At 43.8% G+C, this 24,235-nt stretch overlaps 1 protein-coding gene across 2 annotated transcripts in view; it reads left to right on the top strand.

Annotated features, from left to right (window-relative positions):
* ARHGAP42 (Rho GTPase activating protein 42) overlaps positions 1-24,235 on the top strand; it is a 343,252-nt gene that overhangs the window by 289,451 nt on the left and 29,566 nt on the right. For both annotated transcript variants that reach the window (XM_073662146.1, XM_073662140.1), the window contains 7 exons: positions 1,993-2,097; positions 4,181-4,310; positions 12,698-12,798; positions 16,355-16,464; positions 19,926-20,004; positions 20,958-20,997; positions 21,759-21,821. In XM_073662146.1, the coding sequence (XP_073518247.1) occupies positions 1,993-2,097; positions 4,181-4,310; positions 12,698-12,798; positions 16,355-16,464; positions 19,926-20,004; positions 20,958-20,997; positions 21,759-21,821 (628 nt within the window). The remainder of the gene's footprint in view (positions 1-1,992; positions 2,098-4,180; positions 4,311-12,697; positions 12,799-16,354; positions 16,465-19,925; positions 20,005-20,957; positions 20,998-21,758; positions 21,822-24,235) is intronic.

Genomic DNA, 24,235 nt, shown 5'->3' with positions numbered 1-24,235 from the left:
TTCTGAATACATTTACAGTTGTGTCCTTCCTTACCCTTCTGAGATTAGTGGCACAAGGTGACCAGGTCTAAAAAAAAAAACCATGAATTTGTGATACTTTGTCAGGAGATGTTTATGCTACATGTGGCCACTCAGTGGCTGTGATATAGAATTGCAGCCTGCAGAGGGTTTTTCTACAAAAGTGCAATGCTGTTCTGAATTGGTGTCATGAGAAATCGGCGTCTTAGGGCATGTGCACACGGCGTCTTTTACACTCCGGCCTATCTGTATAGTTTATGTAGCAGACGTCTTCTTGAAGCATCTTTCTTGACGTCTCTTGTGACGTCGTAGCGTACTTTATGGCTGCTTTTTTTTTTTACATTTTTATTCCATATATGAGATAATGGCGGCTTCCAAACGGAAGCTGCCTGAAGAATGGACCGGTCAGTTCTTTTAGCCGCTTGATTTCTTCCGAAGCCTAAAGCCATTAAAGGAAGTGAAAAAAAATATGGAGCATGTGCACAGCGAGTAGTTTTTGCTTTGCTGCATATGGTCATGTTGTTTGGCCGTCCTCTAATGCTTTTCCAGATGGGTTCTAGATGGAATTTGTCTGAAAAATAACATACCCTTAAAAGGGGGTCAGTCGGTACAACATGACTGTTCAAACAAAGCTCAAGAGCTCGGTGCACCCTCGGCATGACCGAGCAATTCAGTGCACTTTTCCAGCTAATTAATTTCATTTTATCCACACCCTCCTGTAAAGCCAAAGCTGTTAGGGCTCATTCAGACGTCCGGTTTCTCCACGTACGAGAAAAAAGGGGCCGATTATTCTGATCACAGTTTGGTCTGAGCGTCATCCGATTTTCTCGTTCATGGGAAAATAAAAAATTGTCTCCACCGACTCCATTCTAACAGTCCATGAAAATCGGACCGTACTTGGATCCAATTTTTTTCACGGATCCATTGAGTTGCATTGCCGATATTGACATGACCCTCGGATCAAAATTGGATTTTCTGCCGACCTCTCGGACATGTGAAAATTCCGGATAGCACTTGTACGCAAAAATCGGACGTGTGACTGAGGCCGCTATCAAAGGAGAAGGGGCGGCGATAGATGCAGAGCAAGTAGGTGGGTCGGTAAACTGAACGGCTTCACCAACTGCAAGTGTGAAAATTTCAAGATTTCACATTTTTATTTTTAATACAAAACATTGCCAAAAATGTTTCAAAAAATGATTTCCTTTTACATTTCGCTGTACGGTTAAAAAAATAAAATAAAAATGTAAATTCCTCAAATTAGCTTTTTTTTTATTCATTAGTGGTAATTTTGTTTTAATTAGATTTTTTTTTTTATTTCTATTCTTGCAAATTCCATAAATTCTTTTTGTTTTCTTTTTTTTATTATTATTATTATTATTATTATTTGTGGGAATTTAAAAGTAATAAAATTAATAACCGTTCGATATATTCTTTTTTTTATTTTTTTATGCAAATCCCACAATAAATGAATATCTGTCACTTTCCTTCCCACCGAGAAACTCCTTACCCTTCTCCTCTCTTGACAAATGCATGTGGCTTCTCCGGAGCAGCGCCGTTACGACTCGCAGATAACCAATATGTCCTCAGCCGAGCTGAAGACTCTGAATATTTATGGCTCACAATTACAGGCTTAGCAAAATCTTCTAATTTACCCACTGAGCACTTGAAATAATTTATTTGCCGATATCCACGGAGGTGAAATGTTGAATTATGAGACTCGTTTTTCTTTGAAATCGAATTCATAGATTAAAGGACAGTTTCCTTGTGGAATAAATAGCCCGCGCCTCGTCCTTATGGCGCAGTCATATTTAATTTTTTTTCCTCTTTGCCGAACCTTGAAGGAACGTTCCTTTGAAGGAAATGAGATGCCATTAATTGCAGGTGGTTGCTTGGGGTAAATCTAAAGCTCATGGTGTTTACTTTTCCATGTCTGTAATATTCATTGCTTGTTTTTTTGCTGGTTTTTTTTTGCAGCTTTTGGCATTCCTCCAGGGTCTTTTTACCTTCTACCATGAGGGATATGAGCTGGCGAGAGAATTTACACCCTATAAGGAGCAGCTACAGTTCAATTTACAAAACGTAAGCGGCAGCTCGGCTGATTACTGAATCCTTGTGAACAAATTGAATTGCTTGTCATTGATCTAGAAGCACAAAACTTCTCCTTTAAAGGGGTTTTCCAATGAGAACAAAGTACATTTTAATTAATAGATCTTGGGATAAAAATAAGTTTCACAATTGAATGTGTTAATAAAAAATGTTCCTGTGCTGAGATAATCTTATAAATGTGCCCCTGCTGTGTACTGTGTAATGGCTGTGTCTGACCGTGCAGGAACATGGTCTGATCATACCACATCTCCTGGGCAGGGGATGAAGCAAAAGAATATACAGACAGGACAGCATGGGGAACGCATGAGAGTATAGAGACAGGTCAGCAGGGGAGCGCATGAGAGGATACAGACAGGACAGCCGGGGAACGCATGAGAGTATAGAGACAGGTCAGCAGGGGAACGCATGAGAGTATAGAGACAGGTCAGCAGGGGAACGCATGAGAGGATACAGACAGGACAGCAGGGGGAATGAATGAGAATATACAGACCGGACAGCCGGAAATTACAGACTGGTCAGCCTCGGAACACATGAGAGTATACAACTGGAGGAACGCACAAGAGTATGCAGACAGGGCAGCTGGGGGACGCATGAGAGTATGCAGACAGGGCAGCTGGGGGACGCATGAGAGTATACAGACAGGATAGAAGGAGAACGCATGAGAGTATACAGACAGGACAGCAGGGGAACGCATGAGAGTATACAGACAGGACAGCCGGGGAACACAGCTAATTCTTCCTGGGACGTAAAACATTTTCTAAAAGAATCAGCAAATGTTTTGCCCAGAAAGAATCAGTTGTGATCTCCTGCTGTCCTGTCTATATCCTCTCATGTGTTCCCCAGCTTTCCTGTCTGTATACTCTCATGCTTCCCCCTGCTGTCCTGTCTATATTCTCTCATGCGTTCCCCAGCTTTCCTGTCTGTATACTCTCATGCGTTCCCCTGCTGTCCTGTCTGTATACTGTCATTAGTTACCCTGCTGTCCTGTCTGTATACTCTCATGCATTTCCCTGCTGTCCTGTCTATATCCTCTCATGCGTTCCCCTGCTGTCCTGTCTATATCCTCTCATGCGTTCCCCTGCTGTCCTGTCTGTATACTCTCATGCGTTCCCCGGCTGTCCTATCTGTATACTCTCAGGCGTTCCCAGGCTGTCCTGTCTGTATACTCTCAGGCGTTCCCTTGCTGTCCTGTCTGTATACTCTCATGCGTTCCCCTGCTGTCCTGTCTGTATACTCTCATGCGTTCTTCGGATGTCCTGTCTGTATACTCTCGTGCGTTCCCCTGCTGTCCTGTCTGCTTACAGAGCCCCAAAAAACATTTACCCTTCATTCCCTATAATCAGTGCAATAATACATTTTTTAGTGCCTATAAAAGTTTGAAGCCCCCCTTATTTATTTTTTAGAATAACGGAAAAAAGGAGGAAAAAAATACGTAAAAACTGACCTGATTATAACTATTCACCCCTCTAGAATAGACACGGAACCTATTGTCCATGGTTTATAAATGCCAAGACCAATGCCAATTCCTCTTATTAAATACCCTATTTTGGAATTTTTAATTAATGAAATGTTCCAATGTGGGATATTTATGGAATGCCGATAGGATATAAATTCAGGTACTAGCCCTGGCTCCCTCCTCGGTCTTGAGAATGGGGCTCTTGTTATGTCAGGAGCAGAGAGGTGACTACTAGAACTGATAAAACTTCCCGGGTTCAGTGACCACCACTTCCCGTATCTGCTAGACCAGAGCACTGTGAATTTCCTACTACCTGTGGCATCCTGACGCCTCTTCTGACTATGTAATGTAATGACCTACTAATCAGAAGAACTGCCGGGGTGTTTTGGAGGGCTCTGGTCCGACAACCTCAGTCTACCAGTAGGACAGCAGGATCTGGGTCCTGATCATTTTTTTTTTTGCTCAACTCCATTACTGTGCATGCGTAACTCTATCCTTTCAGCTCTAAAAATTTTTGAGCCCATTTTCTTGGACATTTTAGCAGAGGCTATGCAAACAGAGCTTAACATGGATGGTGACAGTAGATCATTTCTTTTACAGACCCGGAATAACTTTGAGAGCACCCGGCAGGAGATGGACCGTTTAATGCAGAGGATGAAGTCTGCAGACCAGGACTATAGACCACCCAGCCAGTGGACCATGGAAGGATATTTATACGTCCAGGAAAAGAGTGCGTCCTGTTATGTTTCATTATTATTTTACGTCTCTCATATTTTGTGTATTCCGCTCCGGTAGAATTGTGCTCTAATTCTGTTTGATATTGGAGAAAGTATGCGTCCCCTGAGGAGCCGACCTGGGCTCCTCCGGAATAATTACCAAACTTGGGAAATTGTAATGCGGAGCTGCTAAGCATTCCTCTACGTCCCAAACCCTCTCTTTGGGTTCCACTCTTCCAAATTGGTTTGGGAGCCGCTATGACCCTTATATGAAAGTGGTAATCTGTGGTGGGGTGAGCTCTACAAGTGATAATATTTTGGCTCCTGCCATTTAGGAGAACTTAGGGCTTTACCCCATATATTTCTCTGATATCTAATCATAGAAATCTGCTTCTTTCTCCTCCTTGACTGATCTTTCACTCTCAGTTCATGGGTAAAATGTATATTCAGTGAAGACAGATTTTGCCATTACTGAGATAGTAAATGACAGTTGGTGCTTATAAAGTTCTATGAGGAAGGGGAGGAGCTAGAGGCGGACACAGACGTTACAATTCTCCATAGAGCTTTATGAGCACCAACTGTCATCTCTTATTTCAGCGATCTGTATTCAGTGAAGACAGATTTTCCCATTTCTGAGACAGTAAGTGACAGTTGGTGCTTATAAAGTTCTATGAGGAAGGGGAGGAGCTGGAGACGGACATAGACATTCTAACGAAATGACAGTTACAATTCTCCATAGAGCTTTATAAGCATCAACTGCCATCTCTTATCTCATTTAACCCATGAATTGAGAATTTTAAGAGTGAATGATGAGTCCAGGAGGGGAAAGAAGCAGATTTTTCTGATGAGATATATTACACAGTTTCTTGTTTTCACGCGTGCTATTGATTTATGAAAAAAAAAAATTAAATGACGGTTACCAAATGTTCCGGTTCTTTGCTTTAAAATGTTGGTGTTTATGCTGCTTTCCCTCGAAATTGTTTCTGGCAAACGGAAAGGGACGTAGGTAATTTTAACCTCTTCATGACCTTGCGATTTTCTGTTTTTGAGTTTTCGTTTGTTCCTTCCCTTCTCCCAAGAGCTATAACTTTTTCACTTTTCCCGTCAATATGGCCATGTGAGGGCTTGTTTTTTGAACGACTTTTGACATACTTTTGAACGACCCCCATTGATTTTACCATATATTGTAATGGAAAAAGGGGAAAAAAATTCTAAGTGCGGTAAAATTGCAAAAAAAAAGTGCAATTTCACAATAGTTTTTTGGATTTTTTTACTTACTATGTTCACTATACGGTAAAACTGACTTGACAATATGATTCTCCAGGTCAGTACGAGTACACAGATACCAAATGTATTGTTTTTTTTTTATTTAAGTGGTGAAAAAAAATTCAGAAATTTGTGAGAAAACTAAATTTTGCTTATGTCGCCATTTTCCGCATGCGCAGTCATCACTTGATATTAAAATCAGCAAGTAATTAAACATCATGGCCCCGATTCATCAAGACTCGCGTTTTACGAGCCAGTTATGCTTCACTAATATGTGCCAATTCATTAAGAGGTCTTAGCTGGTAACTGAAATTGACACACATTTTAGCTTCCATAATTTATCGGAATTTACGCCACTTTTGTACAGGGTTTTCACATCTCCAAGATCCTATCCCAATATGTAGAAAGTGTAATAATAATAATATTAGCAAATACCTCCAGTTAGAAATGTAGTATAGTTCTTCTGATAAGCTATGTCGCTTACCCCATGTGCAGAGCATTACAGTAGCTTAGTTATCCATGATTACAATCACTAACTAACTAACTTTTATTATATGAGTGGCTGTAACCAAGGATATCTAAGCTACGGCAATGCTCTGCACATGGGGTAAGTGACATAGCTAATCAGAAGAACTATACTACATTTCTAATTGGGGATATTTGATAATATTATTATTATTACACCTTCTATATATTGAGATACAGTTTTGGAGATGGGAATACCTTTTTAAGATAAAATTATTCGTTTACACCTGTCCCCAACCTCCTTCCCTGCTTAGTAGTTTCATGCACTTTTTAAAAAGTTATCGGAGTTGCGCAAACATTTTGCAACATTCTAAACAATTTTATGTCAGAACTCCGGCTAAAAAAAACCTGTAATTATAATGGTAAACTCCATTTTGTAGATATTGTATGATTGATAATTATCTTTCTGATTGATTCTGGTAGCAGTTTCAGATCCTTTTCTATCTTTTTTTCACTCTTGCACAATATATTTTGTAAGCTCGGGGGGATTACACAATATCAGCCTTTGTTTCTTTTTTTCGTAGATCTCATTTACATTTACAAGCAATGCAATTACTATGTTCCTCGCCTCGGCTATTAGCTTACACCATGTTTGTGACTGCACGCGTTGCTGGAGTCGGAGCATCTCCGTGAAACAGCTGTAACATTATTTCAATTAAATATTAATTTTTATCCAACGTAAATGTTGCGAACCATAACCTGAAAGCCAGAGGATATAAAGGGAGTTACACTTAGCAGCTGCTTTTCTTGCCCTGCACCAGTGGTTATAGGATCTGCGGACATCATAGTTCTGCCTCATATACATAGAAGGACTTGTGTATCAGAACTGTTACAGATAGATCCTGGCTTTAAAGAGAACCTGTCACCAACTCAAAAATTGTGAAGTTTTTGCTCTGATTTTCTTCCAGTATCTCCCCTGAGTATTCTGTTTTTTTCTTAAATCCTCCATACGATTCCAGAGGTAAGGAGTCGTTTTAATTTAGTGCTCATTTTTATGGTCTTTGCTAAGAGAATGAGGTTCTCATGCTCCTCATGGGCGTGTCTTTCGGCTACTCTTCATTATTACCCTGTGAGCACTGCCCACTTGGTAAAAAGGCCCATATGTCTGCAATTGTATGGCAGATTTTTTTTTTTTAAAAATGGTGTACATAGAGGAGATGGGCACTTTTTAGATAGTGACAGGTCCTCTTTAAGTAGAATATTATTATTAATTTCAAAGACGAAACTCAGCCCCGGTGAGTGGGTTTTTTAGTAGGTGGCTGGATGATTTATTTATTTATTTATTTATTTTACTCACTTATATAGCGCCATTACATCCACAGCGCTTTACAAACATTATGGGCACTGTCCCCATTGGGGCTCACAATCTACATTCCCTATCAGTATGTCTTTGGAGTGTGGGAGGAAACCGGAGAACCCGGAGGAAACCCATGCAAACACGGGGAGAACATACAAACTCCTTGCAGATGTTGCCCTTGGTGGGATTTTGACCCAGGACCCCAGCATTCAATACAATACTAAATGCATGGTGTGTGCTAGTCAGTCATCAATAGCTGGTCTTGTTGTGACTATTGAGCAAGGAATAGGGGGCCTTGGAAGACCTACTTTGACTACTTTGAGTGGGGGCTGCATTGACAGTTTACATGGCTTCTGTAAGTAATGTGAATCGGAGGTTTGTTCTGACTATTGGCAAAGCGGAAGGGACTTCTTGGACTACTGGACAAGTGAAATGATTTGGTGTGATTATTGCGGAAGGGAAGGGTTGCAGCCATGAGTAAGTGTCAGCTGTGACTACTGGGGAAGAGAAGAGATCAGTTGTGACTACTGGGGAAGAGAGAGGTGTTTATTGTTACTCCTTGATGAGTGAAAGGGATTATTGTGTGGGAAAGTGGAAGTTTCCTGCTGTGATTACAGAGAGGTTTGCTGAGATTACTGGGATGTGCCAGGGTTCTGCTGTGACTGTTGGACAAGTAAAGGAGTTTGCTGTAATTATTAGGGATGTGGAGGATTCCTGCTGTGAGTAAAGGGCAAATTACGGGGTCTGCTGTGATGTTAGGACAAATGATAGGGTTTGCTATAGAGAAGTGGAGGAGTCCTGCTGTGACTAATGGGCAAATTACAGGGTCTTCTATGACTTTAGGACAAATTATAGGGTTTGCTGTAATTATTAGGGATGTGGAGGGTTCCTGCTGTGAGTAAAGGGCAAATTACGGGATCTTCTATGACTTTAGGACAAATGATGGGGTTTGCTGTAATTATTAGGGATGTGAAGGATTCCTGCTTTGACTAATGGTCAATATACGGGATCTGCTGTGACTTTAGGACAAGTGATGGGGTGCAGCAGTCCTGCTGAGACTTTTCTGGAAGAGAGGGGGTCAATTCTAATTATTGGAGAAGAGAGGGGTCTGTTGTTACTGAATTAGTTAAGAGGTTTGCTGTGATTATTGGGAAAGTGGAAGGGCACTGCAGTGACTATGGGGCAACGGGAGGTGTTGCTGTGATACTAGAGAAGTGAACAGGCCTTGCTGAGACTGATGGGAAAATTGCAGGGTCTGCTGTAACTGCTAGTGTAGAGAAAGGATCAGCTGTTACTATTGGGAACAGAGTTGGTTCTGCAGTGACTATTGGGGAGCATGGGAGGGAGATTATTGTCACTACTGGGGAAGCTGGAAGTTTCTCCTGATGTGACTAATGAAGAAGTGTGAAGCAGAACGGGGGGGGAAATAATTTTTTCCAATCATGGAGGAAGGGAGGGGAGCTGTTGTAACTACTGGGGGGTGCTAAATTATTAAGTGACATGTAAGGCCAGTCTGGCACATTTGCACTTCCCTGGTTTTAGTGCATTTGCATCATTCTCTTATTGGTGCAGCCAGCCCTATAGCTAATATTAATATAAGATGTTCATTATGTAGAGCTATAAAAAAACACGTTTCAGAGTTACTTTTCGCCGCGGATCCCTTTTTCATGTGGTCGTCACATTAAGTTGACGCGTGGTGTAAAACAAAAAGGTTTATATAATTTTCAGTAGGAACAACTGTCGGCTGTTTGCATCCGCTCCGATCTGTCATACCTTGTAGAAGGGTGAGATCTCGCATCGTGAGATGTGACATTTCTATTATTACCAGATAAGTCTACTCCGAGGGAAATATCACACGTCTGTCATCCTCGCTGGGACGTTTGTCTGGTAGCTGTGTACGTCGCTGATGCTCTTTATTCCAAAGCTTTATGGCTAACGCCTTCATATCTATGCAATGTTCCATGGTAGTCCTGTGAGTATGACTTCTAGCCTTTAAAGGGGTTGTCACAACCGGACTGCACCTTTTAGAAAGCAGGCATCCAGCTATTAGACCAGTGCGAATCTTACTTTACTAAACTCCTGATGGTCAGCAGTTTCGGTTGGGTGAAGCTCGAGTGGCCATGTCAAACATGGTTGCACTGAATCATAAATGTATGATGTGGGCCCCACTAGTGGAACTGCACACCGATGTGTCCCTCTGTCTTGTGCGCGGCTCCCTCTATCCATTTCTATATGACCTCTGAAATTTGCTGAGCACACTTGCTCGTCACTATTTATAACTCCCATTGAAATGAGACCAAAGGCTGCGCATGGCTTGCCATCTCTCCTTTCCTGTGCATGCGCTGCCATCTCTCCTTTCCTGTGCATGCGCTGCCATCTCTCCTTTCCTGTGCATGCGCTGCCATCTCTCCTTTCCTGTGCATGCGCTGCCATCTCTCCTTTGCTGTGCATGCACTGCCATCTCTCCTTTGCTGTGCATGCACTACCATCTCTCCTTTGCTGTGCATGCACTGCCATTTCTCCTTTGCTGTGCATGCACTACCATCTCTCCTTTGCTGTACATGCACTGCCATCTCTCCTTTGCTGTGCATGCACTACCATCTCTCCTTTGCTGTGCATGCACTACCATCTCTCCTTTGCTGTACATGCACTGCCATCTCTCCTTTCCTGTACATGCGCTGCCATCTCTCCTTTCCTGTACATGCGCTGCCATCTCTCCTTTCCTGTGCATGCGCTGCCATCTCTCCTTTGCTGTGCATGCACTGCCATTTCTCCTTTCCTGTGCATGCGCTGCCATCTCTCCTTTGCTGTGCATGCACTGCCATCTCTCCTTTGCTGTGCATGCACTACCATCTCTCCTTTGCTGTACATGCACTGCCATCTCTCCTTTGCTGTGCATGCACTGCCATTTCTCCTTTCCTGTGCATGCGCTGCCATCTCTCCTTTCCTGTGCATGCACTGCAATCTCTCCTTTGCTGTGCATGCACTGCAATCTCTCCTTTGCTGTACATGCACTGCCATCTCTCCTTTGCTGTGCATGCACTGCCATTTCTCCTTTCCTGTGCATGCGCTGCCATCTCTCCTTTGCTGTGCATGCACTGCCATCTCTCCTTTGCTGTGCATGCACTACCATCTCTCCTTTGCTGTACATGCACTGCCATCTCTCCTTTGCTGTGCATGCACTGCCATTTCTCCTTTCCTGTGCATGCGCTGCCATCTCTCCTTTCCTGTGCATGCACTGCAATCTCTCCTTTGCTGTGCATGCGCTGCCATCTCTCCTTTCCTAGGCATGCGCTGCCATCTTTCCTTTGCTGTGCATGTGCTGCCATCTCTCCTTTCCTGTGCATGCGCTGCCATCTCTCATTTCCTGTGCATGCGCTGCCATCTCGACTTTCTCTCCTTTCCTGTGCATGCGCTGCCATCTCTCATTTCCTGCGCATGCGTTACCATCTCTCCTTTCTTGGGCATGTGCTGCCATCTCTCCTTTCCTGTGTATGTGCTGCCATCTCTCCTTTGCTGTGCATGCGCTGCCATCTCTCCTTTCCTGCGCATGCGCTGCCATCTCTCCTTTCCTGCGCATGCGCTGCCATCTCTCCTTTGCTGTACATGCGCTGCCATCTCTCCTTTGCTGTACATGTGCTGCCATCTCTCCTCTCCTGTGCATGTGCTGCCATTTCTCCTTTCCTGCACATGTTACCATCTCTCCTTTCCTGTGCATGTGCTGCCATCTCTCCTTTGCTGTGCATGCGCTGCCATCTCTCCTTTCCTGCACATGCTCTGCCATCTCTCCTTTGCTGTGCATGCGCTCCCATCTCTCCTTTGCTGTACATGCGCTGCCATCTCTCCTTTCTTGTGAATGCGCTACCATCTCTCCTTTAATCTGCATGCACTGCCATCTCTCCTTATCTGTGCATTCGATGCCGTCTCTCCTTTCCTGTGCATGCAATGCCATCACTTTATTCCTGCACATGCACTGCCATCTCCCCTTTCCTGTGCATGAGCTGCCATTTCTCCTTTCCTGTGCATTGGGGTGCCATTCTCAAAAATGGCATTAGTGACCATGTAGAGTTTATGCGCTAAATATAGGAGACTGTTTACCCATTTGCCGCCTATATTGTTCAAGTACATCCGAAATGAGAAATAAAGTCCTACTGAATCATTTTTTGTATGCAGCTCCCATACATAACTATGTAACAGTTTTTTTCTTTCTAACTTATGTTCTTTGGTTAACAAAAAGTAGAGGTCAAAGGGAGTTTGACTGCGGTATCAGACTACATAGGGTTTGTTTGTAGTCTGTTACCATGGAGACACAAAATTATTTTTTTATTTCATTTATAGCCATTTCCAGAATTTAAAAAAAAGAAAAAAAATATATTGTAGATGCATCGGAGTAGTAGGAAAAAGGGTTGCAGAGGTCTTCTGTTTTCGCAGCGTTATCCGGTAATGCGGAATGGTCAGTAATCTGCTACTATTAAGTAATTGTTGCTGCAATGTTTGTGACTGACTGCAATGTTTGCACACGTTACCATTGAGTTAACCTCTAAACGCCTCTCTTCTGGGTTAGATTACGGCTTATTTTCCCTGTCCGGTCTATGGAGGATACTTATGCTCTGCACATACAGGCTGTGATTTGTGTTGCGCTGGAATCAAAATGTTCCTGGACACCTGTAACCTGCAAACCGTCTCTAATCCAACTGCTGTTCCAGATAATGAGCCCCAATGGGGGACGCAGCTGTTGTATTCCACATGTATTGTCCTACCGGTGTGTATGGGGACGGAGCCAACGCTGCTCTGACTTCCCATCCCATATATCTCTAATTAAGAGAACAGATCATTATGGCGGGGGGGGGGGTTTGGCACTGAAGCTGTTTGTCGAGCTAAATGTTAGTAAAAGGTCAAGGGATGTGGGTTTTCTCCAAGACCCGATTTATTCTTCATAGATGAACCGTTCTGGCTTTAAGAAAGTTCAGGACTTTTACTATTGCAGGTTTTACTATACAGATACAATTCCAAAAAGTTTGTGTTTTTTGTTTGCAGCGAAAACAAAAAAAAAATATTTTAGCTGCATCACATAAAATATGATAACAGCAGAAAGGGTACAATTTTTTTTTTTTTACACAAATAGCGCCACTACTGTATATTGGTGGTAGCCGGTATTGCAGTTTAGTTCTATAAAATTATAGAGGGCTAATCAACAATATCAAACTTAGCCGGTACACAAGAGTGGCGCTGTTTCTAAGAAAAAAAATCAAACTTTTTTTTTTATTAACTGTTTTTTTTATGTCAATATTTTTTTTTTTTCTCTATATAAAGGGCCCCTCGGGTTTACATGGACGCGGCATTACTGTACTTACGACAAAAGCAGTAAAACCTTTACGATGAGCGTTTCTGAAACAAAGTCTGGTGGAAAAGTGGTGAGTGTAATAGCTGTTTTTTAATACTTTCCTGAAATTATTTTTCAAGAGTTGTATTATTTTGTAAAAAAGAGTTAAAATGTTCATCCCAATTAGACCAAGTGTAAACTATGAGGGCACATGGCATGGACATGATAGATAAAAGTCTCCCTTCCCCAGCAAGTAGACGTACTATTTTTATGGTGAGAACTGAACTGGTTTGGACGGAACGTCAAGGCTGCAGCCGATCAGTGGCCCCTGATTGGCTGCAGCTGTCACATGACGTCTACCACCAGAAGAGGAAGCAAGGGGACCTTAGGCCTATTTTTAATATAAAAAAAAAAAATTAGATGAGAACCCCCTTAGTAGATTGGCACATCAAGTGTCAATGAGGGTGCGGACTCCAGATACCCATGTCAGGCTGTTGGTCCCAAGGGTGCCCCCTTCAGGAAGGACAGGTATTGGATTCTCTTTTTTGGCACACTGAATATGGTGATCAGCTGGCAAAAATCTCCTAACTACGGTCAGAGATGAGAAAATCGCTTCCCACAACCCCGGCCCATGGTTCAGGTCCGTGCTCTCTGGCTGTGGATAGGAGATTCGCGAATTTACTGAGCTTCCAGGTTCCACTGTTGATTCTTCGATTTTATGTGACGTCATATGGGAGGCGCACAGCTGAGGTCTCGCAAGCCTGGCTAATCAAAAGCCTGGGATCCTGTAGGGTAAGGAACCTTGTTCAGCTCCTTTCCACAGCCAGAGACTACTGACCTGGACCATGGATGGTGGCTTCACCAAGCGATCCGCTCATCTCTAGTTGGGTCCGAGATACAAAGGGGATAATGAACTGAGTCTGCTCAATATAGGGCAGCTGTGTGATACAGAGCATATCAATGGTTGGACAGAGGGATTGGTCCTCTTTCTCCCCATTATCCACAGCGTTCCTCCACCGTAAGCTGTTGATTAGTTGGGATCACAAAGCCTAGAGAAAAGATTAAAAGTATCATCAGAGATGGTTTGGAATTGGAATTGTTTTCGGAAAACAGCCAAAGGAGCCGCTCCACTTTACGAAGAGCCGTGGCCCCTCTTTCGAGGGATCGGGGGCGTCAGCTAAACTTCCAGTAGTTAGTCATGTCTACTCTATACCAATACTTATGGATACAGTTTTGTCCTCCAAAGCTGAAGCCTACGAACAACAGGACAGTCCATTTTGGATTTTGCCAAATACATATGCAGAGAACTTCTTTAATGCTCTTGTGATCTTGATGTCTCATTACAAAACAATCATAGGACCACCGTAGACGTAAAGTCCCGGTGACTTGTGTTATCTGCCCTTCCCACTGATGTGTCATCTCGTTATACCGAGTAACATAACAAGCTAATTGTTCAAGGACATTATCAGCAAAATGAGATAAACCGAAATATTGAGTCCATAAATCACAGCAATACGTTTGTCTCGTTATTCTTCATTCTCCTTCTTTTTATAGGTACTAAAAGAAATGCTATTCCTCCTTTTCATACTGTATTTGTATCTGTTTCTGGGAACGTTTAGAGACAACCAATATCGACTTCAATTGATCATGATATACAAATGCTACTCACTAAATTAGAATATCATCAAAAAGTTAATTTATTTCAGTTCTTCAATACAAAAAGTGAAACTCCTATATTATATAGAGTCATTACACACAGAGTGATCTATTTCATGTGTTTATTTCTGTTAATGTTGATGATTATGGCTTACAGCCAATGAAAACACAAAAGTCATTATCTCAATAAATTAGAATACTTTATAACAACAGCTTGAAAAATGTTTTTAACATCCGAAATGTCCTACTGAAATGTATGTTCAGTAAATGCACTCAATACTTGGTCGGGCTCCTTTTGCATCAATTACTGCATCAATGTGGCAATGTGGATGGAGGCGATCAGCCTGTGGCACTGCTGAGGTGTTATGGAAGCCCAGGTGGCTTTGATAGCAGCCTTCAGCTCGTCTGCATTGTTGGGTCTGGTGTCTCTCATCTTCCTCTTGACAATACCCCATAGATTCTCTATAATAGATTCTCTATGGGGTTAAGGCCAGACAAGTTTGCTGCCAATCAAGCACAGTGATACTGTTGTTTGTAAACCAGGTATTGGTACTTTTGGCAGTGTGGACAGGGGCCAAGTCCTGCTGAAGAATGACATTTCCTGGTAGACGGCTGCGCTGACTTTGGTCTTGATAAAACCCAGTGGACCTACACCAGCAGATGACATGGCTCCCCAAACCGTCACTGATTGTGGAAACTTCACACTAGACCTCCAGCAGCTTGGATTGTGGCCTCTCCACTCTTCCTCCAGACTCTGGGACCTTGATTTCCAAATTAAATGCAAAATTTACTTTCATCTGAAAACAACACCTTGGACCACTGAGAACAGTCCAGGTGTTTTTTTCCTTTGTCCAGGTAAGACGCTTCTGGCGTTGTCTATTGGTCATGAGTGGCTTGACACAAGGAATGCGACACTTGTAGCCCATGTCCTGGATACGTCTGTGTGTGGTGGATCTTGAAGCAATGACTCCAGCAGCAGTCCACTCCTTGTGAATCTCCTCCAAATGTTTGAATGGCCTTTTCTTAACAATCCTTTCAAGGCTGCGGTTATCCCGGTGGATTGTGCACCTTTTCCTACCACACTTTTTCCTTCCACTCAACTTTCCATTAATATGCTTGGATACAGCACTCTGTGAACAGCCAGCTTCTTTAGCAATGACCTTTTGTGGCTTACCCTCCTTGTGGAGTATGTCAGTGACTGCCTTCTGGACATCTGTCAAGTCAGCAGTCTTCCCCATGATTGTGGAGCCTACTGAAACAGACTAAGGGACTTTTTTAAATGCTTAAGAAGCCCTTTCCAGGTGTTTTTTTGTTAATTATTCTAGTTTACTGAGATAATGACTTTTGTGTTTTCATTGGCTGTAAGCCATAATCATCAAAATTAACAGAAATAAACACATGAAATAGATCACTCTGTGCGTAATGACTCTATATAATATAGGAGTTTCACTTTTTGTATTGAAGAACTGAAATAAATTAACTTTTTGATGATATTCTAATTTAGTGAGAAGCACTTGTATATCATGCTGGCCAAACTTTCAACAGGTAGCAAATCACATTAGATCCACTGGGTGGCCACAAATGTAGAAACATCTAGCAGAAACATCTCCCGACAGAGTATCGCAAAATCATGTTTTTGTTTTTTTTCTCCAAAGCTGTTCATCTTGTGCCACTCAATATATGGAGACAAGGAAAAGAAGGACACACTGATAGCAGCCATATCCCTGTAATACTAGGCATACTGGGTGATTTAATGGTGGCCATTTTGAAAATTGATATACAAGTGACCCTTCTAGGAAATGTTTCATACATTTTTTATTTATATTAAATTATTTTACCAAGTTGTACTGTAGTTTCTATGGTTTACTACATGTAGATTTTCCAGGTTGTGAACTGTCCCCAATGAAGGAACTACCACAAAGGGACACATTGACTGTGTCTTACTGTAATGTGGGCACATCACATCATTTTTCTTTTTTCTCCTTCTTCAGAACGGACTGATCTCAAGTACCCCAGAAATGTTTAAGCTGAAAATGTGCATCAGACGCAAAACCGACTCTATAGACAAGCGCTTCTGCTTCGACATAGAAGTCATAGAAAGGTTAGTAACGGCTTCAATAGCTGAAAGAATTAGCAACCATTTTTTTAAACTATTTTTGTTAAAATGTATGACCGTCTTAAAGGGATATTCCGGTTTCTTCATAATTCAGTAGAAATAGATTGAAAAGAACCGTACAAATATGACGACTGTTATAAATATGGACTTGTCCTTGTGGCTGCTGTGAGTCCGGGTGATGAGAAACCTACACGAGACTCCTTTTTTAGTGTATATGTGCACATGGTGTATTTTCGACGACTGGTTTTGAAGCACAAGGCGATTGAGGAAAACACCCTCTTCTCTGATGTCTTCTTGCATGTCTTTTGTGTTGGTCTGTGATTTGTGTGGCCGGACATGTTCTTTCCACCAAACTCCCACCAAGTTACAATTGAACCACAATGTCTTGTGCTGAAGAATTAAGATTTCCCCTCTCTGGTATTAAAGGGAATCTGTCACCAGGTTTTTGCCACCTAATCTGAGAGCAGCATAATGCAAAGACAGAAACCTTTATTCCAGCGATGTGTCACTAAGTGGGATGCTTGCTGTAGTTTTGATAAAATCCCTGTGTTATCACGAGGTGATTGTCACTAGAGAACTAGTAAACCTGCTGCCGCATAGTCCTCTATATTCATGAGATCTGTGTAACCCTGCCCCCACCACTGATTGGCAGTTTTCTGCCTGTGCACAGTGTACACAGAAAGCTGCCAATCAGTGGTGTGGGCGGGGTTATACAGAGCTCAGCATTCAGAGAACTGATAGATCTGCAGCAGAAAACTGTGATTGTATCAAAACTGCAGCAAGCAGCCCAGTAAGTGACACATCACTGGAATCAGGGTCTCTGCACCTACATCATGCTGCACTCAGATTGGGTAGCAAAAACCTGCTGACAGATTCCCTTTAAGGGACTGAGGTCAACCCCTGAAAATACACCCATAGCATTATCCCTTCTCCACTAAACTGTACAGTCTGCACATTTCAGTCAGGTAGGTAACGTTCTCCTGTCATTAACAAGACTCCTCCATCAGACGCAGATAGAGAAGTGTGACCCGTCACTGCACAGAACACGTCTCCTTCAGAGTCCAGTGGTGGCGGCTTTACACCATTCCAGCCGACGCTCGGCATTGTGCTTGGTGATGTACAGCTGCATGCAGCTGCTCAGCCTTAAAGCTCCTGGTGGGGGAACAGTGTGTGTGCTGATACCAGAGGAGGTCTGGACTCTGCAGTTATGGAGTCAGCAGAGGGTTGGTGACTTTTCTGCCCTCTGCTCCTCAGCACTCGGCCCCCAGCTCTGTAACATTACGGGGTCTTCACTTCGTGGCTGAGTTGCTGCGGTTCCTTCCACTTCTCAATAATATCACTCACAGGTGATGGGGGAAGATTTAGGAGGGAAGAAATGTCTTGAACAGACTTGTTACCCCAGTGGCTCCTATTACAGGACCAAGCTGGTATCAGTGAGCTCTGCACCAATATGTTCTGTTACACATTGGTAAAGACAGACAGGGGAGCCGGATGTTATACACCGGGGGTGAGAGGCCGGAGGTTATACACCGGGGGTGAGGAGCCGGAGGTTATACACCGGGGGTGAGGAGCCGGAGGTTATATACCGGGGGTGAGGGGCCGGAGGTTATACACTGAGGGGGTGAGGGGCTGGAGGTTATACACTGACGGGCTGGAGGTTATACACTGAGGGGGTGAGGGGCTGGATGTTATACACTGAGGGGGTGAGGGGCCGGATGTTATACACTGAGGGGGTGAGGGGCCGGATGTTATACAATGAGGGGGTGAGGGGCCGGATGTTATACACCAGGGGTGAGAGGCCGGATGTTATACACTGAGAGGGTCAGAGGATGGAAGTCATACATGTAAGGTGCCTCAGCGAGGTAATCGTGGGCGATCTGTAGCCCCTGCTCGCTCTGGCACCCTACAGACAATACATGTCCTCCCTCTGATGTGTGGCTGTGTATGTGGTGCTCTCCACTTACTTCAGTCCATCCGATCGTGACTCTAATCTCTAGCCCAAGAGAATCTTCCTCAATATCAACAGTGTACCCGGATCCTATATCTCCCCCACGTCTTAGCCTGGAGTCCTATCTTCCTCTGCTGCCTGCAGACTGAAAGTGCCCCGGGTCCTCAATACCTCCGTTTAGTTACTCCAGCCGGCTAACAGGACTCTTGGGTAGGGAGATCCGGTGATCCTACTGTCTGAGGGTATGGAGCTCCCATCTACCCTAGCAGCCACCATATAATCAGGCTGCCCGTACGGTTCACTATCCCAACTCTCTCTGACTTGTTCTGGAAAACTCACCACAGGTTTCCTAGAGTGCTCACCCTCTGTGGGCTGTCATCACAACCATTAACCCCATCACTGTCTGCAATACTGCTGGCAGACCCAACCTGGCATCTGCACCCGGGACAGCGGCATCTTGTGGCTGGCTACCAATACTACAGCCCACAAGGAATTATATCAGAAACAAGCTTTATAAACACTCGATGCTTGATCATGGCTCTAAGTTCCCCCTCTACACTACTGACTGGACCACTGCTGCTAACCCCTTAGCTTGGCCTAACTACAGTTCAGAGAGGTCTAACTCTGGGAGAATTCTCTTTTAACTAAATCAGTGCCAATCACTGAGGGGGTGAGGGGTCGTATGTTATACACTGAGGGGGTGAGAGGATGGATGTTATACACTGAGGGGGTGAGGGGCTGTATGTTATACACCAGGGGTGAGGGGCTGGATGTTATACACCAGGGGTGAGAGGATGGATGTTATACACTGAGGGAGTGAGGGGCCAGATGTTATACACTGAGGGGCCGGATGTTATACATTGGGGGCAAGGGGCCGGATGTTATACACCGGGGGTGAAGGGCTGGATGTTATGCATGGGAGGAGCTGAGGGCCAGGGTGGGGGCGATGGGACGGATGTTATACATGGGGGGGAGCCAAGGGGCGGGGGCGATGGGACGGATGTTATACATGGGGGGGGGCGAGGGGCAGGGTGGGGGCGATAGGAGGGATGTTATACATGGGGAAGCTGAGGGGCGGGGGCGATGGGACGGATGTTATGCATGGGAGGAGCTGAGGGCCACGGTGGGGGCGATGGGACGGATGTTATACATGGGGGGGGGCGAGGGGCAGGGTGGGAGCGATGGGACGGATGTTATACCTGGGGGAAGCTGAGGGGCGGGGGCGATGGGACGGATGTTATGCATGGGAGGAGCTGAGGGCCACGGTGGGGGCGATGGGACGGATGTTATACATGGGGGGGGGGCGAGGGGCAGGGTGGGAGCGATGGGACGGATGTTATACCTGGCTGAAGCTGAGGGGCGGGGGCGATGGGACGGATGTTATGCATGGGGTGCAGTGGGGCTGAAAGAAAAACCTGAATTCAAGGAAAATAAGACTTCTGTCCCAATACTTTTGTCCATATCGTCTCTATCTATCAATCTATGTTTCTCTTTGCAGACAAGGCATCATAACTCTTCAAGCATTATCTGAGGCGAATAGAAAACAATGGTTGGAAGCAATGGATGGAAAAGAGCCGGTGAGATACATTTTATTGCAATTTTTTGCTTTGCGAACAACATCTGTCGGTAATAAAGCATTTCATCCTAACATACAAAAATACCCTCTCAACCTAGTAGTGTTTGCTTTTATTGAAACTTCGCTTTAATCTATACAATCTACGGTATATTGCTGCCACCACAGCTTCCATAGATCTCATCCAACCTGCCATTCAAGTCTCCCAATGAATGACAACCCCTGAGGAAGCAATACCCATATTGATAATTTATTGATCAATGTATTTTAGATTTACTTTAGTTGATTTTTTTTTTAACCCAGTAGTCTCCTATGTCTTTGAATAGTGAACACAGCACAAGATTTTGGTCTAAAAACTAGAGAAAAACTAAGAAAAACTAGAAAAATTAGATAAACCAGGAGGAGAATGAAAAGTAACCGTAACTGCATTTCTTATTTCTTTTTGTGCCAAAAACAAAAATGTTCTTTTTTTTATTATTTTTTACCTTTTTTTGTTTTTCTTCTTTTTTTTTTTTTTTTTAGAGCAAAATGTCACATACCGTAATCCAAAGTTTCACCATAGTCTTCATCTGGGCAAAAGTAAATAGAGACAGTTGTTGTACTCTGCTGAGAGAACAGGAATACAATTGTGCAAACATTTTAACATCTTGCAACAATTTGAAGAGTTGCAAATGATGAATTCGGCTAAAACATCAGGATAGGAAAAGTTTTCATAAAAGTCGCACAGATTGAGTAGTCGAGGGGAGTAGAAAACAAGGTGTGTGCATTTCGAAGTAGCTTGGGTGACCCTGTGACGGAATGAAAGCTGCACCCAATGTCTTCCTACCATACAAAGAAGAGATCAGGAGCAAAACTGTCCTTTTTTAAGAAAGATCTTATTTTTCATTTACAATATCTGTAACCTTCTCCTTTTGTCCATATGTAATCAGTATATAACTTTTTTTTTTTATGTTTTAGATCTACACACTTCCGGCGATTATTAGTAAAAAGGAGGAAAGTAAGTGCTTGTATACAGTGTGTTTTACTTACTACTTGACCTTGTTTGGATGGAGTATAATAAGGCTGCGTTCACATGCCGAAAATCGCATCAGCCTTGTACCGCTGCATATTTCCACTTGTTCATTGTCCAATCACTAAATATTACAGGGAAACATCTCTTATACCTGCAAGTCCGAAATTCTTTAATGTCAGTCGAAACGACCCCACAGTTTTGGAGGATAAAAAGCTGCAAGATAAAGTGATCGTGTAGGGAACAGTAGAAAGGCCGCAGCGGTACAGGGCTGTTGCGGTTTTCAGACTTACTTGTGTGTGAATGCAGCCTTAGGCTTCAATACATCATTTTAAGTCCATTTTTTTGTCTTAGTTTTTTTTTGGGGCGCTGGTGCATTTTACGTCAAAGTTATCAAGATGTGTGCGCAATGATTAGTGAAGTGGTGGTGCAGGGAGCGGCTGCAGTCATGGCTCACAGCACCACAGTGGGTGCATGTGGAAGGTGTTTAGATGTGTCTCCTCCATATGAATGTCTCTATGGATTGGATATTTGGGACATGTCTATAGAGATCAATGTACTTTATCCGTCCTTAGGGTGCCCTGATAGATAAGATGTCAGCAAACACACATTCCCATTAATTTTGCAGCCACTGTTCCCAAGTTAAAGGCCACAGTCAGGGACCACAGAGAAAGGCTGTTTATGAAGTTTTTCTACTACATGCACTTTGTTGCTTTAGTAACCCCATCTTCTTTTTTTCTGTTTTTTAGTGTTTTTAAATGAAGCTGGCTTCAACTTTGTGAAAAAATGCATCCACTCTGTGGAGACCCGAGGTAAGGTCTCAGAGTTTCTGTTTTCTGTAACAGGACAACTTAGAATGTGTTAAATAAGTTGTCCACTACTTGGACAACTCCTTGTCATCTCCTTGGCCTCTATAAAATAAAAAAGCTTATACTCACCTCCCGGGTTGGTGCTGTTCCCGCGGTGTCGGCACTCACTGTCCCCGGGGCTCCTGTGCGGTCTTTGTAACACATGGTGCCCGCCGCCCAATCAGAACTGCCGTCACTGTCCCCGCCTCCTGTCGAATTGAACATGAAGAGGAAGTCAGAGATCAGCTGCAGCCCGGACTTCCTCTTCATGTTCGATTTGTCCGAAGGCATGGACAGTGACGCCAGCTCTGATTGGGCGGCGCTTATAGTGTCTTAGCAATGACAACCGCAGGGGTCTCCTGCAGACCCCGGGTTGTCATGCCAACACATTGGCGACCCACGGTCATGTGACACAGGCACCGATTGGTGGGACTAGTGACGCGCTTCCAGTAATATCGAGTTAAATGCCGCTGTCAGAGATTGACAGAGGAATCTAACTGGTTAACCGCAGCGGTTAGATCACGATTCCACCCGCGGCTGTTAAAGGCACATGACCGCTGATCATATCAGTTCTCCATCTTCTCCGCACCTGCATGCCAATTCTCTCATGATAGAGGATCCAAGGGACATTAGCATAATTGGCCCTAATCTCTCACATGAGCGAATCTACGGCCGAGTGATTGAGCCCTAACAATAGGTGTAGCGCACTTCATGAACAATTCCAAAGAGTGCCCCCAATAAAAATGCCATATAAAGAGTTCCCCCAATAACAATGCCATATAAAGAGTGCCCCCAATAACAATGCCATATAAAGAGTGCCCCTGGTATCAGTGCCTGTCAGAGACTGCCTACAGAAAATGTGAAAGCCAGAGACCCCCCCAATACAATGTCAGCCAGGAAGTTCCTCCAATAACTGTGCTAGTCAGAGAGTATCCCAATAACAGTGAAAGCCATAGAGTAGCACCAATAACAATTCCAACTAGAAAGTGCCCCCAACATCAGTGCCTGTCAGATATGTTCCAAGAAAAGTACCAGCCAGTGTCCTAATGAAAATTCATGCCAAAGAATACCCTAATTAGCAGTCTCAACCAGAGAGTACCACCAATAACCATACCAGCAAAAGAGAACCCCTAATAACCATGCCAGCAATTTAGTACTCCCAATTATAATGCCAACCAGAGAGTGTCCCCAATAATTGTGCAAGCCGTAGAGTACCACTTGGTGCCAGTGTCACGCAAGGTGTGGGAAAGACTAAGTGCAACACAAAGGGAAGAGGGAAAGGAAGCCCAGACTCTAGGCAAAGGTGGGAGTGGAGACCTCCTAGGCTGATCTAGTGTCACCCTGTCTCCACTAACGTCCCTATATTGGATCTTCACCAATCGCCGCACGTGTACCTTGTCTTGTCTTTCCCTGGCGTTAGGCTCAGGCTAGGGAAGGGAGGGGATGAGCACTAGTCGATCTCCACTGAACAATAAAGACCATAAGGGGGGACAAACAAGGGAAAATTGCTTAACTTTAGTTTACTCCAAACAAATGTGCACACGTCCTCTAGCTCCAGAGAGGAAGAAGTACTGCTCTTGCTCAATCCTCCACAAGGAGTAATGAATATCGCCGGCACCTCCCTCTGGCACACACCAGGTATTTATACACCCAGGCCAGGGTGTTGATTAGCCAGAGGAAGGTAGCCGCCGGGCCCTAGAGATACAGCTTCTAAGAAGTTGTCTGTAATGCCAAACAAAGAGATCTCCTGCAACCAACTGCAGGGTGACTGTCTGTCACTTCTGACACACCCGTGACAGCCAGTCATTGAGATCCCCCCCCAAAACAGTGGCAACCAGAGTGTCCCCAATAACAGTGCCAACCATAGAGAACCCCCAATAACTGTGTCAACCAGAGAGTGTCTTAATATGAGTGCCAGCCATAAAGTTGCCCCCAAGAACAGTGCCAAGAGGGTCCCCATTAAAAGTGCAAGCTAGAGAGTACCCTTAATAGCAGTGACAGCCAGAGTACTCCCAATAACTGTGCCAGCCAGAGAGTGCCTACAATAACAGTGCAAGTTAGAGTGCCATTACCCCAAAAGCAGTGTCAGCCAGAAAATGATCCTAATAACAGTGCCAACCATAGAGTGTCCCAATAACAGTATCAGACAAAGTGTCCCTGATAACCACCATTAACAGAAGCGGAGAAAACTTGTATGTTACTTCTGAAGTGACCCTATAAACAGTGGCATACAATTTATGTAGGAGATTTCTAAATATTATTCGAACACTTTACGACTAGTGCGCTGGTTAAGGCCCTGACACTGTGCGTAAAGCAAAGTTCAGATTCCTTTCCCCTCTGTATTACCTGCGTCACCTCTGCTGTTTCTGTATATGCAG

The sequence above is a fragment of the Phyllobates terribilis genome, unplaced genomic scaffold (genome assembly GCF_046119375.1).
Source record: "Phyllobates terribilis strain yellow unplaced genomic scaffold, ASM4611937v1 Scaffold_2__4_contigs__length_985480577, whole genome shotgun sequence".
In the NCBI taxonomy this organism is placed as follows: Eukaryota; Metazoa; Chordata; class Amphibia; order Anura; family Dendrobatidae; genus Phyllobates; species Phyllobates terribilis.
The sequence above is the reverse complement of the archived record's forward strand: the minus strand, read 5'-3'. Positions and strand labels throughout refer to the sequence as shown.